Consider the following 19,216-nt stretch of genomic DNA (forward strand, 5'->3'; position numbering starts at 1 on the left):
ACTATGATGACAGTGGTTTGGGGCCCCCACTCTGATGTTGCATAGGGCCCCAAAAGGCCCAGAAGCGGCCCTGCACTCCCTCTCTCTCTCACCCCGTATGAGAGGCTGACAGGCCAGGGATGCAAATCATTCCTCAGCACATATACGCGGTGGTAAAACGTTTTTGAAGGATGTCCTGGTCGAGGTGTATGTTGTAGGCTTGTTGTAGGCTACATGCTTTGCAGTATAGCGTTATGCTGGAATTATGCTTGAAGTTTGGACTGTCGCACGGAAATGAGAGACACTGAATCTTGACGAGGAAACGTGTGGAGCGTTTATACACTGTGTGGGTTTCTGCTCGCGGAAGTGAGCTGGAGTCTTGAAAACTCCACTTTGACCGCCCAGCCGCGTCCACGTAGTTACACAATTCGGGGTGTGCACGGCCAGGCGAAAACCGTCTGCACAGGAGCCTTGTGGAGGGGCGCGTCTGCTGATTTGACTCACTTTTCCGTGCGGACACTCGCCGATGCGAGCATATGAGACCTAAGCGCTTGTTGTAGGCTACATGCTTTGCAGTATAGCATTCGTTTTCCGTCCCGTTCAAAGACGCACGGGTATTTCACCTCAATGACAATTTCCTCGTCCTTTGTTTCTGTGCGGGGCTGCGGGCGGACGCGGTTCTTCTTGCGTCTTGCAGCCGCTGTGATTGTGTGCGAGCAGCCCCACCTGTCCGAGTCAGTACTCGTTAAACATACCGCACGTGCAGCATGCATCACGTAGGTTCCGACTGTTAATTAGTAACATCGTTTCGATTGTAACAGCAATAAAATGTCACATATATGTCACTCACAACAAGTATTAAAACATTTATTTGGTGTATATTTTGCTGTTTGCTGCTGTACATATTTTGTTGCATGTTAAATCGTGGTTGCCCCTGGGGCAACCAAAGACCAAGAAATGGTTGCCCCATGTTTTTTTTGGTTGCCCGGGGCAACCGGGCAGCCGTTAATGTCGAGCCCTGGTGAGTTACTACTTCTTTAATTCAATGTTGATGAGCATCAAAGAAAATGGTTGATGTTCAGCTTGTGTTCATGTCAGGTCATTGAGACTAGGGTTGTGCCACCTTAGGCACCTCACGATTCGGTTCGGTTACGATTCAGGGTGCTACGATTCGATGACTAATCGATTATTACGATTATTACGATTAATCACGATTTTCGATGCATCTTTTTCCCCATACAGGATTTCTTTGTCAGTATATTTTCCCCATACAGGATTTCTTTGTCAGTATCCATTAATTAAAGTAAACAAACAAATTTACCTCCATTATCTTTTATTTAGATCAATCAGACCAAACAATACATCCAAAACATTTCCCACAACAAAAAGCTGCTGTTATTCACAACAAATTACAGGTGAGATTATTTTAAATAAAGTGCCTTTAGAAATAAGACTTCTTTTCTTTTAACCAAAATTCTCTGCTGTTTTCACAGATTTAGGATTAATATAAAAAACAAATAGCTTATTCTGCTGTTTTCACAGATTTCTGTACTGGCAGGATTAATACAAAAATAGCTTATTCTGTTTATTCTATTCAGTAATAGAAAATAAAACTTTTAACCAAAATCCTCTGCTTTTTTCACAGATTTCGGTACTAGCATGTTTGTTTAATACAAAACAAATAGCGTATTCATAAATAATAAATAAAGACTTCCCAACAAAATCCTTTACAAATGACCAGTGAGCAGCATAGCATCCCACAACAAGCAAACGTTTTGCTGCTACTTTTAGCAACAGCTCAGCTGTATGTGCACCCGTGTGGCTCTCAGTCATCACTCTTGTCTGGAGGACATAACTCACCAGCTCCCAGTCGTTGTCACTTGTGAAGTGTGCCGTTACCGTGACATACGATTGAGTTGCGACTGAAGTCCATGCATCACATGTTAGAGCCACCCTGCATGCTTTCTTCAGGGATTCCAGTACTTCGGTTTTGGTCTCGTCGTACAGTTGAGGAACTGCTTTCTGGGTGAAATACTTTCGCGTCGGTACTTGGTATCTTGGTATTCCGACGTGTACACATCTGTGGCTGTGATTGACAGGTGGGTCAAAACTCGCATCGCAATTTCGTGCCGTATATTCGCATCGCTCTTGATGTGTAAGGACCTTTACACACGGAGTAGCTTCTGTCAATCGTCCTTCTGCCTTCATGTTCATAAAACCCGAATTGCCTCCACACGGTGGATTTTAACCCAGATGGGTGAATCTGACGGTCAGTCAGAGCAGCTAGCGCGTTAGCTGCCGCCGCCATTTTCTCTGTTTACAGTCGGTCTTATGAGTCCGTCCCTTAAAACTGTCCGGCCGGCTTTTTTCGTTCCGGGCGCTACGGCTCTGTTTCTGAGATGGGGACTTGAGACTTGGTGACTTGGACTTGAGTCGACTTGAGTCCCTGTTTCAATCACTTGCGACTTGACAAAAACTGAATGACTTGAGACTTGACTTGGACTTGGAAGTTAAAGACTCGGGACTTGACTTGACTTGAGACGTAATGACTTGGATGACTTGTTTGTGTTCATCAGTTTAAATATTAAATATTAGCTTGTTCAATGTGTTCAAGTGTCTGTGTAAAGTTATCCGGTATGCAAGTGCCCATGATAACCCATTCTCATTCAAATATCTTGAGGTGAGAGGTCAAGGGACGTCTTTGAAAATGGCAATGCACATTTTTTTCCCTCGCCAAAATTTTGCCTATAACTAACTTTCTTTCTTTCTTTCTTTCTTTCTCTTTCTTTCTCTCTTTCTCTCTCTCTGTCTCTCTTTCTTTCTTTCTTTCTTTCTTTCTTTCTTTCTTTCTTTCTTTCTTTCTTTCTTTCTTTCTTTCTCTCTTTCTTTCTCTCTTTCTCTCTTTCTTACACTTTCATGGACAGCATGAAGGAAGCATAGCTAACAGACTTACCCTTGTTGTACAATGCAGTCAGTGACCCTCCTTATTTGTCACATACAGTGTTCACTGTGGGGAAGTTGTCAGTCAGCAAGTTAATGAATTGTGAATTGTAAACTAATAAATTAAATGTGTTGACATCAGACGATATGAGGATCTGATTCTTATCTCTGATCACAAGATCCTATTGTTAGAGAAAGCACGCTGATGGCACGGTGGCTCAGTGGTTTTGTTGCCACTGTTGCCTCACAGCAAGAATGTCCAGGGTTCGAACCCCGCTCCGTCCCAGGTCCTTCCTGTGTGGAGTTTGCATGTTCTACCCATGTTTGTGTGGGTTTCCTCCGGGTGCTGCGGTTTCCTCCCACCATCAAAGACATGTATGTTAGGGTTAATACTCCTGTCAGTGCCCCTGACCAAGGCAACAGCAAAAGAACTGGAGTTGGTCCCCGGGCGCTGCACTGCGGCTGCCCACTGCTCCTAGTTCTAAGAAGGTTCCTAGTAGAGGATCTGTCAAATGCAGAGGATGAATTTCTCCATGGGGATAAATAAAGGATAACTTAACTTAAGCACCAACATACTAATACTAATAATACTAATTATTATTTTTGCATATAGCCAGCATGAAGGAGTTCATACAGTATCTAATCTCATGTCAGGGTGAAGTAGTAGGTTAGTAGTAGTTTCAGATTCCATTTAGATTCCATATTTGTACTTTTTTTTTTTCAGCCGATTTTTTTATCCCATTTTTATCCCCCATTAGTGCTAATTTAATTTATTTATCCTGGTTGCTGCTCCACCCTCTGCTGATCTGGGGAGAGCCGAAACTGACTCCATGCTTCCTCCGAGACATGGGCAGTTAGCCAGCCGCTTCTTTTCACCTGACAGAGGAAGCTTCACCGGTAGGACATAGCACGTGGGAGGATCACACTATTCCAACCAGTTCCCCTCCCTCTGAACAGGCGCACTTAAGGACCAGAGGAGGAACCACATCAGCAACCAGGATATTACATGTTTTGGTGAGGGGTTCCTATATGAAGGAGGCCCCCGGGAGGCACGGGGAGAACATGCAAACTCCACACAGAAAGGCCCTTTTGACGACCCCACCCGGGCGGTGGGCACTCGAGGACATGCGGACGGGCACGCATTCCTTCAGCGTTCACAACGTCCCAGGTGGGAATCGAACCCAGGACCTTCGAGCTGTGAGGCGACAGCGCTTACCACTGCACCACCGTACCCCCCTCCATATTTGTACTTTTTGATTACATTTAGATAACATTTCTATGGTGCAATTACTTTTGAGTTACATCTTCACCCATAATATTTTCATCTCTTAGCATTTAATTTTATTCTCATCTGAACTTCCATGGCAAATTTGTTCAACTTGAAAAACAAACTTTGTGTGGTGTGAAGTTCACAGCCGGTGACATCGTCATCAGGTTCGGTGGAGTCGTCCTTTGGACTTCCTTCTCCATCTTCATATCACATGCTTTAAGGTTCAAACGTTCACATCTTTATTATCCCAGAGGAGCAATTTGTTGTACAGCCAGCAGACGTAGCAGTAACCATATAATCATCAGACAAAGCCAAATACTGAGGTAACACTTTACAGGTTAGCATGACGGTTGTTACCAATGGATGCATTCGGTCTGATCTTCTAGTTTCATAATGATATCAGTATATTATTATTATATTATTATTATAAATGAGTCTGCTACAGCCTCTGAAAGATAGTCATGTTGGCCACTGGAAGTGTCTTGCAAAAAGGGCACAGTCAGAGGTTAAAAAGGCAGCAGTTTTGGCACCACCTGGTGGTCTACCTGTGCACGTCCCTGTGTGAGTGCAAGCTGGAAATGGCATCGTCATGATTGGATGACTCACTCATGCTCCTCCTTACTGCATTGTCATGATTGCATGACTGGCTGTCAGTCACACTCCTCTCACTGGATTTCTTTTCCATGGAGAAGGCACTTACATTAGTAGTTATTTAAGCATACAGTTATTTGACTTTTGTTTGGTTTGATTTCATTTATTTAATTATAATACAAATTAATTCATTTGTCATACTTTTTGAACAGGTTAGATGAATTGGTCAATAATATCACTACAGTATTAGACAGATAGGCTACTAATACTGTACCATGTCTTTTCTCTTTATAACGCAAGGTAAGACTAGTATCTTGGGAGGGGGGGGAGTGACTTGAGACTTGGGACTTGACTTGCCTTAACTAAGGACTCGACTTGACTTGACTTGATATAACCTGTGACTTGACTTGACTTGACTTGCAAAAAACAAAATGACTTGGGACTTGCTTGAGACTTGGACCAAATGACTTGGGACTTGCTTGAAACTTGGACCAAAGTGACTTGGTCCCATGTCTGGTACTTTCTGTGGTCAGGAAAAGTAATCGATAATCGAACATTTTGCATCGATTTGAATCGTTACGTGTCTCATCGCGATGCATCTAAGAAACGATTTTTCGGCACACCCCTAATTGAGACCTATTGAAAAGTTGTTCCTGTAGTGACGTACAGTACTAGTGAACACAGGTTTGAGCTGACTGAGCAACAGGCTCATGGAGACTTAGGGTATCAGGGGGACACAGAGGTCATGTTCCGGCCTAGTTTTCGGTCTTGTGATTTGAGAGATCTGATGTCTTATTTTGTGCTAATAAATTACACACACAATGTGTAGTCAAATAGAGAAGTTATTCATCTAAATTCAATTTCTGATAAATTCCAGGATTTAGATGGTTTAGTGATGTGAGATAACAGAAGAATGTACCTGTAGGAGAACCAAACAAATGTTACTTTGTATTTTGAGTTCTCCCCATGAAGTGATTTTGGTATAGATGGGCCATTGTATTTAAACAAGCAGTATTCTACTAAGTGACCTGTATTCAGAATATATCTATAGGGAGAAATTTAGTTGGTCATTGTAAACCCACAGCACAGTAAGGATGACATGTTCTTCATAGATCTAGCCTTTTAATGTTGCTCTTAAGTGCTTTCTCAAAGTACACCAAATTCATGCATTTTACTTTCAAATGTTAAAATGAAATCTCGTGCGGGTGCATGCCACCGCACCCCCCTAGGGGGTCTGTGGTCCCCCACCACAACAACTCTAAATCCTGTGGGAAACACTGTTCACTAATTCCATCCAAGTGACACAATGGCAGAATGTATAACTATTTTGGTCATCAGTTTCATAATCTTTCTGTAATAAAACATCTAAAACAAAAAGTCTTATCAGATGGGGGACCCTGGGACAAAATCTTATCAAATGGGGGTTGATGGTCTAATTTGTGTCAGTTGAGGGGTCCTTAGTCTCGCTTGCCAGACTATCTCTAAGGGGTCCTTGATGTGAAAAAGTTTTTTTGAGAACCACCGATTTAAGATGGTTTCTTTGTTACTTAACAATAGCATATAGTCTTTTTGTTTTAGTAACGTTTTGCTACACATCCAGAATTCACTCATCTTGGGTCACTCTTTTTTCTTTTCTTTATTCTTTTCAGTCATTTTTTTTTAATTGGAGGTTTTTGTGACCTTTACTTCAACACATTTTGTACAATTGTGGAAAGGATAGAACTGTTTCTATTTTGCAGTGTTATCCTGCTGACATGACAACAAGGGCAGATTTGTTAAGTCAGACTACTAGCACCACCTGCTGGGGTCTTTAAGGATGTGCATGAGAAAAGACTAAAGAGCTCACTAGTGTGAGCTAACAGTAGACTTGTCCTGGGTGTATTTAATTAGATGAGTGTAGTCTGAACTGGAACTATGTAAAAAAAGGTCTTCCTACAACACAACTCATCTCTTATTCCACACAGGTTTTTTTGTGATCAAATGTTTATATTCATTTAAAGAGCACACACACACACACACACACACACACACACACACACACACACACACACACACACACACACACACACACACACAAAAGATACAGAAGAAGGACAAAACAATGCTAAGGCGCATGTCTTACATCTGCATGCCCCGCCCACAGCCACGCAAACATACCCCATCCACACGAGTACATTAACTGTACCATTGAAACGTGTGCAGGCAAAACTAAACTAAATGTTCTATGCTTGTGTAGATACCAAGCTAATGCAAGGATCACAACATACACAGCAGAGAGTAATGTACAACAAAGTATGAAGTATACAAAGTATACTTACATAAAGACCACACTGCACCTATGCACCTATGAATACTCATGTCACTCCCCTCTTCCGGGACCTTCACTGGCTTCCCATCTCGCCACGCATTCAATTCAAAACACTGGTTCTGGCCTACAGGGCAGTACACCAGACAGCTCCTCTGTACTTACAATCTATGTTCAGGTTCCAAATCTCTCACCGTTCCCTCCGCTCCTCCACCAGTGCAGGTCGCCTCGCCCCTCCTTCGCTACGGGGGCTCAAAAGTCGCTCATCCCGTTCGAGACTCTTCTCGTCCCTGGCACCTCAATGGTGGAATGAGCTTCCACCTTCGGTCAGGACGGCCGAATCACTGCCGATCTTTCGGAAAAGACTAAAGACTCACCTTTTCAGGCTCCATCTGTGCCCTTCTTGATCTAACTTCTTTCTCTCTCTGAAAATAAATAAATAATAATAAATCTAAACTAACCTTAACTTGTTCCACTGTTCCTTCAGAAGTTGTAGTTTTCATAGACTGTGCTCCATAGTTGATTGCTCTATTGCTGACAAAAATGTGTTATTGTAAGTCGCTTTGGATAAAAGCGTCTGCCAAATGACGTAATGTAATATAATGTAATGTAACTTAAGTAACAAGGACATCGAATACAAGGCGGGACTCAAAGCAAAGTCAACATAAAACAAATTAGTAACCCCACACCAGGCCCGGCTCCAGACCCAAGTTACAGAGGGGGCCTGCCACTAGCTTGGGGGGGCCAAGCTACCCAAGGGGGGTCCGGGGGGATTCTCCCCCGGAAGAAGATTTTGTACATTTTAAAGTAAAATTCGTCAACCTGGTGCATTTGAGAGCAAAATGAAGAGGCTAAATCTGTGAAGAACTACACACATCTCTAATGTGTTGTGACTTTACAAATAATTAGGCCTAAACAATTAATATTAAGTGTATTTACACATTGTGCACAAATTGCATTCATTGTGACAAATTTACAATAGTTAATATCCAGCCAGAATCATTGCAAATGGATGTTCAAAGTAACAGTTAGCAATAGCATTCAGTTAATCAATGCCTAATGACAGCCAGATTCCATGTTAAACTTTAAAACAGAAAAACGGAAAAACGTTTAGCAAAAAAAAAAAAAAAAAAAAAATTTTTTTTTTTTTTTTTTTTTTGAATGGGGGGGCCAGTTTGTTGAATGGGGGGGCCCGGCCCGGTCAGGCCCGCCCCTAGCGCCGGGCCTGCCCCACACACCCATTCCAGATACCAATTAAAGGACATCCGTAAAATCAAATTGAAATAGCAGACAGACACTCAACACAAAGATTTCATTCCACTCTGTGAGACTGTCTGAGCTGTTCATTCTGGATCCCTCTCTCCTCACCTCTGCAGCCCGAGCGGAGGCTCCAGCAGCAGCCCAGCTACAAAGCCCAGCCCAGGCCGCAGCGGAAGCCCAGCTTCCAGGCCGAGCGCAGGCCGCAGTGGCAGCCCAGCTTCCAGGCCAAGCTCAAGCCTCATTAGCACCCCAATTAGCAGGTAATACCAGTCTCCATCTTTCTCCTCTGCAACAAACTGCTTGACCACGCCCCCCTAAAGGAGGAAGCAATGGAGACGAGTCTCCTTTAAGCAAGTTCAAGATCTTTTCAACCAATAGAAAGAGTCAGTCATGGCAGTCATTCAGGCACTGGTGCTACGTGACTACTGCTCTGTTGTTTAGTGCAGTTAAGAAAGATGTTCCAAAACAACGCAGCACATGTGGCTTTGCAAGGTACCAGGGAATCCCCCCCCAGTTTGCAAAGTTAATTTTAAGCCCTGCTACATCTGCAGGTAGTCTGGCTCACATTGTGTCCAGATCTCTTTCACCCCATTTACACCTGGTTTTTAAATGTGACCATTATCCAGATAAGGTATCTGGATACAGGTCACATACCTGACTACTACTGTAACGGCTTTCCCTGCAGGGAGAAGAGAATCGACCAGGAGGCCCGGAACAAGCCTGGCAGCAGTATGCAGAAGGTGTGGATTGAGATCTTTAACCCCACTGAGGCTGACAAAGGAAAATACACCCTGCAGATGTTCGACGGCAAGGAGACACACAAACGCTATCTTGACCTGTCTGGACAAGGTGGGTGAGAAATGACATTTCTGACTGACAGTTGGTTTGATTTGAATAAATTCAACTTTTTGGAGGTTGCAGTCAAAATCCAGAACTGAAACATGCAGAGTTTTAACTTCATTTCAAACTTGGATTCTCACATATGCTGAAGGGGCGCTGAACTGAATGCCTTTCTTTTTTACCTCTAAAAAAATACCTTTGAAACCACCCAGGCGACCCTCAAGGCGTCCTGGCAAACCTCAGCCGGCGATTGGCGCAGCCACTCGCAACCGCCCACGTGTCGGAGACACGACCTGCGCAGACCAGCTGAGGCTCGTCACTTTGCGCGCATTCAGCCATGCTGAACAGTCACACTTTCTATCTCTGGGGGGCGGGCTTCAGCATATGTGAGAATCCTCGTTCTCACTCGTAAAACCCGGGTTGTAGGACAACCCTAACGACTTCTCTACTCATGCTTTATTGCATTGTCATCCTTCCAGAATAATATTTCTTTTACATTCATGTAATTTAAATTTGATGACAGCAGGTAGTGATTTTGTCTATAATTATTATGATTGTCAACAGCCTTTGCTGATGCCTTGCTGGAATACCAGAGGTTGAAGTAAGTGCTGCATCACAGCATGCTTTGCTGTGGTTGACACTAACCCAAACAGAAAACAGTAAGGGGACAGAGGTAACCGGCTGTTTTCAGGCTTATGCTTTTATTGTATAAGAATTCAGCACAGATTGTGAGACATGCAGTGGTGGAAATGGCCAGGTTTTACTCTGGGAACCCTACTTACGCACGATGGGGGTCCGGCGCAACCCCCTCTCCCGCTGCCATATCTGAATGCTTGACTGACTGTTCCCCCCCCCTCCTCATTATACCATTACAGCTACATAAAAAATATATTACAAAAGTTACTTAAATAAGATTGATGACACCTTGATATTGACGCTGCTTATTCAGCTTCCAAATACATGTTCTCCTACTATTCTCTGCTCCTTTCTCATGCCCCCTCTCCACTGCTCTGCTCTCCACTGCTCTGCTCTCCACTGCTCTGCTCTCCACTGCTCTGCTCTCCACTGCTCTGCTCTGCTCTGCTCTGCTCTCCACTGGTCTGCTCTCCACTGCTCTGCTCTCCACTGCTCTGCTCTGCTCTCCACTGCTCTGCTCTCCACTGCTCTGCTCTGCTCTCCACTGCTCTGCTCTGCTCTCCACTGCTCTGCTCTGCTCTGCTCTCCACTGCTCTGCTCTCCACTGCTCTGCTCTCCACTGCTCTGCTCTGCTCTGCTCTGCTCTGCTCTGCTCTCCACTGCTCTGCTCTCCACTGCTCTGCTCTCCACTGCTCTGCTCTCCACTGCTCTGCTCTCCACTGCTCTCCACTGCTCTGCTCTCCACTGCACTGCTCTGCTCTCCACTGCTCTGCTCTCCACTGCTCTGCTCTGCTCTCCACTGCTCTGCTCTCCACTGCTCTGCTCTCCACTGCTCTGCTCTGCTCTTCACTGCTCTGCTCTCCACTGCTCTGCTCTGCTCTTCACTGCTCTGCTCTCCACTGCTCTGCTCTCCACTGCTCTGCTCTTCACTGCTCTGCTCTGCTCTCCACTGCTCTGCTCTCCACTGCTCTGCTCTCCACTGCTCTGCTCTCCACTGCTCTCCACTGCTCTGCTCTCCACTGCTCTGCTCTGCTCTCCACTGCTCTGCTCTGCTCTCCACTGCTCTCCACTGCAATGCAAGACATTTTTAAAGGGGAACCTGAGGAGGAACGCCGTTCCCGCTCAACTGGGCAGTGGTGGCCCAACGGTTAGAGAAGCGAGCTTGTGACCAGAAGGTCGTCGGTTCAATCCCCGGGACCGGCAGGATAAATCTGGGTGGGGAAAGTGAAAAGGCAGCGCTTGCTCCTCCCTCATTACCACCACTGAGGTGCCCTTGAGCAAGGCCCTTAACCCCAACCGCTCCAGTGGAGCTGATCAGTGGCCAGCAGATCAGACTGTGGTTGTACTGGTCAGCTTCCAGGTGTGAATGTGTGTGTGAATGTGAACAGGGCACTCCTGAAAAAGAGAGCATTGCTCTCAGTGAGACTCCCCCTGTATAAATAATAAAAGGTAAAAAAAAAAAAAAAAAAAAACGTTTACTCTGGAAACTCCCAGGCGTTCCCCTCCATTTCCACCACTGGAACATGACACTGTGGACTGTCCTATTAACTTGAGCCCTTGTTTTGATCCCTCAGGCAAGTGGCAGTTGCTGAGAAAAGTGAGTAATATCTTATGTGTTATTTCTGCTCACTAAAGTGAATGAATGATTGTAGAGTGGACGTCCACAGAGAGACGTCCACAGAGAGACGTCCACAGAGTCCATCTTGTCCTTATTATTTCAGATCAGGCCAGAGTGACAAAGGGGCTCCCCGATGTGGTGGCCATCATGGAGGGCAAGGTACGACACTGTCATTGGGAAATGTCACAGATGCCACAGCAGTACTGCTTCTTGTCTGTTGTTGCGTATATCGATTAATCCCGATTCGATTAGATTCCGATTCGATTAATTTCAATATCAATTTGGTTAGTGATACCAAAACATGTTTTTTGAGCTGTAACCTGAATTACATGATTGTCCAGTTATGTAACACAGGGGTTCCCAACCTTTTTTTGCGCCAAGTAGATACATGGGGGGGGAAAGTTGCGGACCGGTTGTCAATTTTATTGGTTTTAGTTACACATATATTTACTCACCACGTGGTGACAAAGGGTAAATAACAGCCTTTTCATCTGTCAATAAAGACACTTTCACAATTATGCACAGTGATTTGATTTCAGCCTATATCATTTCTAAAAGTAGATATTAATGATCAAACATTTCCATTTATGTAACCTACAGTATTTATGTTTTTGTTTCAACTACAAACATAAATAAACGTCAACTTGAAACTATGTTTCAACTACCACACACAGCATAATATTATAGCCTATGTTTATAAAAAAAAAAAAAAAAAAAAAATGAATAAAAACAATCGATCTCTGGACATATGAATCGATATCAAAGGATTAAAATAAAAATCGATAAAAAATCTGAAAATCGTTTTTTTTAACCCAGCCCTAGTTGCGTATGCCACTGACTCCTCCTCCTCATCTACCTCAGTCTCTGTGCCTGACGTGCTTCTTCGACGGCGATCCGGCACCAGAGGCCTTCTGGCTCAGGAACGACAGAGAGCTCACCAACAAGGGTCCGTTCAACATCGCCAAGGAGGAGAGATGCAGCACGCTCAATGTCAACAACATCTCCACGGCAGACTCCGGGAAATACTGCATCTTCGTGCGCAACAAGTACGGCTCTCAGACGGTCAATGTGACCGTGGGCGTGTACAAGCATGGGGCTAAGCCTCCTGCACACGCTGTGGAGATGGGTTAAAAAACAGCAGGAACTAGAGAGCTCAACAGTAGTGAATTCCCCATTCCTTTTCTCCATAGAGACAGTCCGCATGTCTGGGAACGCCCACAAAATGTTAAACGGCTGGCGCGCGAGTGGGGTAAAACCGCCCATATATCTCATGGGCTGACTCACCAAAAGACGGTGCTGCGGCTCTAAACTACAGGTTTGGGGGTTCTAGAGCAGAACACAAGACGTCTGCTCAGATGTGCGTTTACTGCGGTGGTTAAATCCCCGATCGTGTCTGCCTGGGCTGGGCTATCAGCTAAATTCTAACTTTGCTGAATGGATAGAACGGGGGAATTTACCCCACCCTGACCCCGCCCCCAGGCTAACCCAGCGTCTATTGTGGGCGTTCCTAGAGCCTGTATGGGTGTTCCCAGATATGCGGACTGTCTCTGTAGACATTTAGAAAAATCCTTATACTGTTCAGGGTCTATAGCCTACTCCCACCGATTCAGAAATGTCATTTTGAAGGGGTTGAGTGCTTCAGTTTGAGTTTTCACAAAAATCGACGTCCAAAAGTCTTGATAGAAATAGAGCGATATAGAGAGATAGAGGTTGAAAGATGGTGGTGGTGGTGGGGGGGGGGTGTGTGAGGGAATATACGCAAGTTAAAAGATGTCCACCGAGGGTAAATCAAAAAATATAATCCCCCTATATTCTGCAAACTCTGTCTAGATGATTTAACTAGCGCATAATGAATAACCCAGGAAGATGTCATATCCAATTACAACTTTGTCTGAAAGTTCTGCCATAATTGCGAGAGATAATGACGTTATGAGGTTAGGTTCATTAAGCAAATACTGCATGTGGCTAAATGGTAATTACATGTCTTGCCTGTGACAGATATGGGCACATTTAAATTTCCAATTATATTACAGGTTATGTTTTAATTTCCAATTATATTATGTTTTATTAGATCTCTCTCTCTCTCTCTCTCTCTCTCTCTCTCTCTCTCTCTCTCTCTCTCTCTCTCTCTCTCTCTCTCTCTCTCTCTCTCTCTCTGATGGTGACCTTGGACTTGTATTCTTATGTTTGCGTTTGTGAAAATCTTAATAAACTAAATAAAAGAAAGAAGCTTAAGTTCTGGACTGTGGAGCATTTGTAGAATCAGATGTCATAAGAATCCATGTTCACGGTGTGTCTAATGAATAAAGTCATTTCTCCAAAAATGACGTGTTATATTTATGCATAATGGTTAATATCTTGTACATGTGCAGTCTCATTCAATTTAACTTTCTCCTCTAATATGTGAGAATATTGCATGAGAATTCAGAGCAAGGCTTTTTTTGTGTATTATTATGCAAGCAGAGTGTATTAAGTCTGTTGCACTAAACAAAATTGCACACACACACACACACACACACACACACACACACACACACACACACACACACACACACACACACACACACACACACAAGGCAAACAGACCGTAGTGTCACTGACCCCTCTGAAGAGCTCAGTGGAGTAAAACTGGATGACTTTAGCATTAAGCTCAACAGCACATAAAGACAGGGTCGCATAAAGACATGAAGATCAGTAAAGACACCCCCCAATTTTTTTATCCCATTTTTAACCCCCATTAGTGCTAATTTTAATTTATTTATCCTGGTTGCTGCTCCACCCTCTGCCGATCTGGGGAGAGCCGAAAACTGGCTCCATGCTTCCACCGAGACATGGGCAGTTAGCCAGCCGCTTCTTTTCACCTGACAGGGGAAGCTTCACCGGTAGGACTAGGACATAGCACGTGGGAGGTTCACGCTATTCCAACCAGTTCCCCTCCCTCCGAACAGGCGCCCCTAACGACCAGAGGAGGAACCACATCAGCAACCAGGATATTGCATGTTTTGGTGAAGGGGGTTCCTATATGAAGGAAACCCCCGGGAGGCACGGGGAGAACATGCAAACTCCACACAGAAAGGCCCCTAAAGATCTCATGTTAAACTGAATGATTCCTCAAACAGTTGATGTATAATAATGCTACACCATATTACATCAATCAATTTAGGCACGTTTCCTCTATTAACCCTGCAGAATTACAAACGACAAAATGACAAAGTGTGCTCTGTGCTTGATTCACTTTACTATTAGTGCAACATACGCTCTTGTAGTAGGGCTGTCCCAGCGAGTCGACGTAATCGATGACGTCGACTACGTAATTACGTCGACGCACGCTACGTGCGTCGACACGTCACAAAACAAAAAAGATGGCAGCGATGGCCGGAAAAAGTAGTCATTTCTGCACCGCAGCGAACATAACATTACACCATTTAAGGGTGTTATTCGGCCGTTTAACGTTAACGTACATATTTCCGTTTGCTTTCACGGCTAACATGTAGAAAATTGATTAAACTAACGTTACAGACCATTGTTAGTCTGTTGCTGCTCACGTTAATTTACTGCGTGCATCATTTAACAGTGCTATTCGGCTTTTTACATTCTTCTGTTTGGGTTCACGGCCATGTAAGATGAGATCAAAACTAACGTTACAGACCATTGTTACAGTCTGTGACTGTTAGTCTGTAAATCGTTTGTATTATTTATTTCCTTACCCCCACACTGATGCAAACATACATTTGGCTGAGTTAGCTGCACAATGCACATTACTCCAGTGATTAAATAAATCCATGTCCTGTAAAAATACTGATCCTCCTCAGTTTAGGGAAAGGGTTCATACATACAGTGATGAATCATGATGATGATCAATTTAATCTATGTGTCAGGTGGTCCAGTATTTTCGTGATGAGAGCAGGCAACTGACAATAATAAGATTCATATTAATAATAATAATAATTCATATGATCATATCATAATAACAGACATGGAAATTAGACTTAGACTAATTTTAAATATGTCCCTCCCTACAGTATTATATTATTATTTATCTCTCTCTCTTTTCAGGAAGCAAAGCAGTGTGGAAGAGTTTTTCCCCAAACGAGAATGAGATGGTTAAATAAAATACTGAAATTGAGAAGTTTTTGTTTATTTATTTGTTTTGGGTAAATTTATTGTTATATAATAAAAAAAATAAATAGAAAATAATCGCTAGATTAATCGACTAATCGAAAAAATAATCGTTAGTCGAATCGATAAGAAAATAATCGTTTGGGACAGCCCTATTTCGGACAAAGCCTGATATTGCTTTTTGACTTCAGACTATCAATAAAAAGGTCTGTCTGAAGGCATTTATTTGTTTCTGACTCAGAGTCACACACATTTGGCTCTTCTATGTGATCTCCTTTTGATAACTAATGTAAGAACTAATGGATTTTCTTTTTTTTTTTACTTCCATTCACTGAACCTCACCTGAAAGTATTTGGAGGCCCCCTGGGAAAAAATAGATTAATTAAAACAGTAAATTGATTAAAACATTACATGACATTGCATTACATTACATACAATTACAATAAAAAATAGTCCAGCATAGGAATGAGCCTCTATGCCAATGACATCAGCAATTCTAAAATGATCAACTCATAAAATGATAAGCAAGCAATTCAACTGAAGAATAAACTCTTCCAGTAATTAACTGTCACTTCTGCTTTTGTCTGGTTTGACTTCTCTGGTTTGACACCATCACCTGACGCTGCCAGGGATTGTGAATTTGTGAACAATGCTGCCGCCATCTGGCGGAGTCAGGTTATTGACACCATGCCCCTTGCCTTAAATTGCAACCACCCTCTTTGTATACATTTCAAAGCATGTTGGTGTGATGGTGCATTCATTCTCACTATGGATTAGGGATGTTCAATCAATAATTGATCGTTAAGGAATGGAATCGATCATGTGGAATTTTTATCTATTTTGTTATTATTAACATTGACGGTGGGACGTGGATCAAACCCTTTTACATCTCCTATAAAAATATGGGAGCTATTGAATGTGTATAACCTATTTTACCGACCCACTAAGTGGCGACAGTGCTCTCCAGACTAGAGGAAGCCGAGCAAAAACAGCAAGAAAAAGCGTGAGGAAACCATTCTCATGAAAATGGTTTGGCGAAAACGCTTTCGCGCTGGGAGCTGGCGCACAACGGTGGGGGATTCCAAAAATAGACTCTGGGTGCAACACACTTTGAAACACGTAGCAGAAAGCCCAGAATCGCACGCAGCTTCATCAAAGCTCACAACCGAAACCCCAGAAACGAACGAGCCCGATCCAGACTCGCCCGACGAGCGGCCGCCAGGCAGCACAGACAGGCAGCAGAGACTCGCCTGTGACACACGCTGCAGAGCCACCAGAGACACACCCACGGAGGGAGGAGTTTGAAGGAGAGGGGGGTGGGGGTGCTGTTATTTTGGAGGAAATTACTGTTCAGAACTATTGTTTAGATGTCTGATGTCTCACTGATGCCAAAAAATAAATGGTTAAAGTGACTGTTCTGCCTGTTCTATCGAATTTCACAAAAAGGCATTTATCTCAGCTTTCCTTCTCAGACGCTGAAACCATGCTGTATTCAACTGCTAATGCCTACATAACAGAACATGATCAAAACTAACTCTTTTAGACAGAGAAAGCACACATTCTATTAGTTCTTTTGAGATATTTTGTGTTCACAAAGTCCTAGCAGAAAATAATCCTCGGCTCTTGAAATATGAGCCAGAATCCTCAAAAAAAACCTTGGCAGAAGCTACCTACTGTATTGGAAAAACTGTTGGCAGTGAATGTGTTAAAAAAAAAAAAAAAATTGCGGACTAGGTTTGGGTGGAATTCGTTCCTCCTCGCCCCACTCCATTGCACAGCCGACTAATGTGAGGTGGAGCTTCATATAGTCTCTATTTTTCTGGCTGGGCACGGGTCTTTGTGCCAACAAAACTGTTTTAAACATGGGGAATTCACACCGGCATGCGCCGGGGACAGCAGAGTGTTGGAGAGGAGACACATTGAAATAAAGAGTTCATTGAGGAGAACACGTTGTCTTTCGTATTTTCTGCCATAGGCATTCATTTTGTAAAAAAAAAAAATATATTAATATGATCGATAATCGATAATTGATCGTTAATTTTCCCCGATTTTCGATTATGGAAATGTTTCAAAATGATTATCCCTACTATGGATCACTGATCATGTAGGAGTCATGCTTGGATGGTCATCGTTTCTGTTGCCCAGTGCCCCCTGGTGGTTAACCATTTGTTCTGTCTTCCAAGGGCCCTATTTCCTGGAGTTCCTGTCATGGATCATGACCGCGGATTGTGAATTGATTATGAAGTGTCAGGTACCTCACAGTTATGATATGTTGTTACTCACTGTTTTTGTATACATTTGCTAATGGATGGTAAATCAGTTCAACTGAAACGGATTGTATTGACAATAACACATCAAACCTCATATATTCTCATATTTCCTAATGCACCCACCACATATTGGATTTCTTTCCAAAGCCTTTGTCTTTCCATCAAGGCAAAGGGTGCCTACTTTAAAGATTCAAAAATATAATGTTATTTCATACTTTTGACGTCATAATTATTACTCTAAATTGTGAAAAGTGTGTGTGTGTCCAAACACTGACAAAAGCTAGGTTACTGAAATTGGGCCAGCATTTATTTGTATGATATCGTGCAGCCTGTACTGTATTGTTTGTAGGTACAGTATCATTTATATCTTCATAAATATAATTTATATCTTTATATACTGTAGGTGACAAATGTGAACAAGGACATGACTGTCAAGTGGTTTAAGGACGGTGTGGAGCTGACCCAAGCTGAGTATGAGCGGCCATCAGGAATCAGCACACTCATCATCCCACAGGTAGCCAGGATTACTCTCCTTTGCTCTATTTATAGACTTTTTATGTCTCCGCCGGCGATAGCCAGGCCGGAAAATTACCATCAAACATCGACTTGGACTCAAGGATGAACTGATTAGATTTTGGTGGTCAAAGTTCAAAGTTCAAGGTCACTGTGACCTCACACACCCAATTTCCAAGCTCTGTAACGCAACATCTCAGGAGCGCCTTGACGGAATTTCTTCCAATTTGTCTCAAATGGCGATTTGGACTCAAGAATGAACTAATGGCGGAGGCATAAATCCACGGTGCGGTCGTTCTAGTTATGTTGTGGTAGAGGACCAGAACAGGGGTTAAGAGCTCAGGGAAATCTCAGGTTCCTGAGGACCAACTCTCTCAAAAAGTTCTCAGTCCTCTGAGACCCGTTTCTGGCTTATCTTGACGAGGTCAGGGGTGACGGGTGACTCCCGGACCCTTTGCGTGGGGCCCCATGCACAGCATCTTCTAGAGGCATGAAGGCACTGTGTGTGGCTGGTAGTAGGGGTGGGCATTTCTAGCAAAAACACTATTCGAAATTCGCTGGCCAAATTCGAATTTAATTCGAAATTCGAAAATAAAAATAAAAATGTCATTTTCTTTTTTTTTTTTTTTTGTGAGTGAAATGTTGCATTGTCTCCCCTGATTCTAAGTCTACGGCTTTATTAATTAATATAAAAAGCTTCTGCTGTGGAATTTTAGCTCAAACAAGCATTGCACCACTGAAGTAAAGAACATGTTACATGACATTGACATTTTCAAAAATAAAAAACAGTTTTGACAATCATGAGTGGTTCATTAAATATTTAGTAGGCTCAGGTCTGAGTGCCAAAGGGGTGCCAAAGTCACCCCCTCTCCCTC

General features: G+C 43.2%; 1 protein-coding gene across 1 annotated transcript in view; it reads left to right on the top strand.

Annotated features, from left to right (window-relative positions):
* Positions 1-12,570, top strand: part of myom3 (myomesin 3) — a gene marked incomplete at its 3' end in the record, with an annotated part of 150,681 nt that extends 138,111 nt beyond the window's left edge. The window contains exons 34-39 of the mRNA XM_083661503.1: positions 8,462-8,605; positions 9,031-9,194; positions 9,750-9,786; positions 11,396-11,418; positions 11,543-11,598; positions 12,301-12,570. Of these exons, the coding sequence (XP_083517629.1) occupies positions 8,462-8,605; positions 9,031-9,194; positions 9,750-9,786; positions 11,396-11,418; positions 11,543-11,598; positions 12,301-12,570 (694 nt within the window). The remainder of the gene's footprint in view (positions 1-8,461; positions 8,606-9,030; positions 9,195-9,749; positions 9,787-11,395; positions 11,419-11,542; positions 11,599-12,300) is intronic.
* Between the last annotated feature and the right edge of the window lie 6,646 nt (positions 12,571-19,216).

This window comes from Poromitra crassiceps (assembly GCF_964638095.1).
Source record: "Poromitra crassiceps genome assembly, chromosome: 26".
Classification (NCBI taxonomy): Eukaryota; Metazoa; Chordata; class Actinopteri; order Beryciformes; family Melamphaidae; genus Poromitra; species Poromitra crassiceps.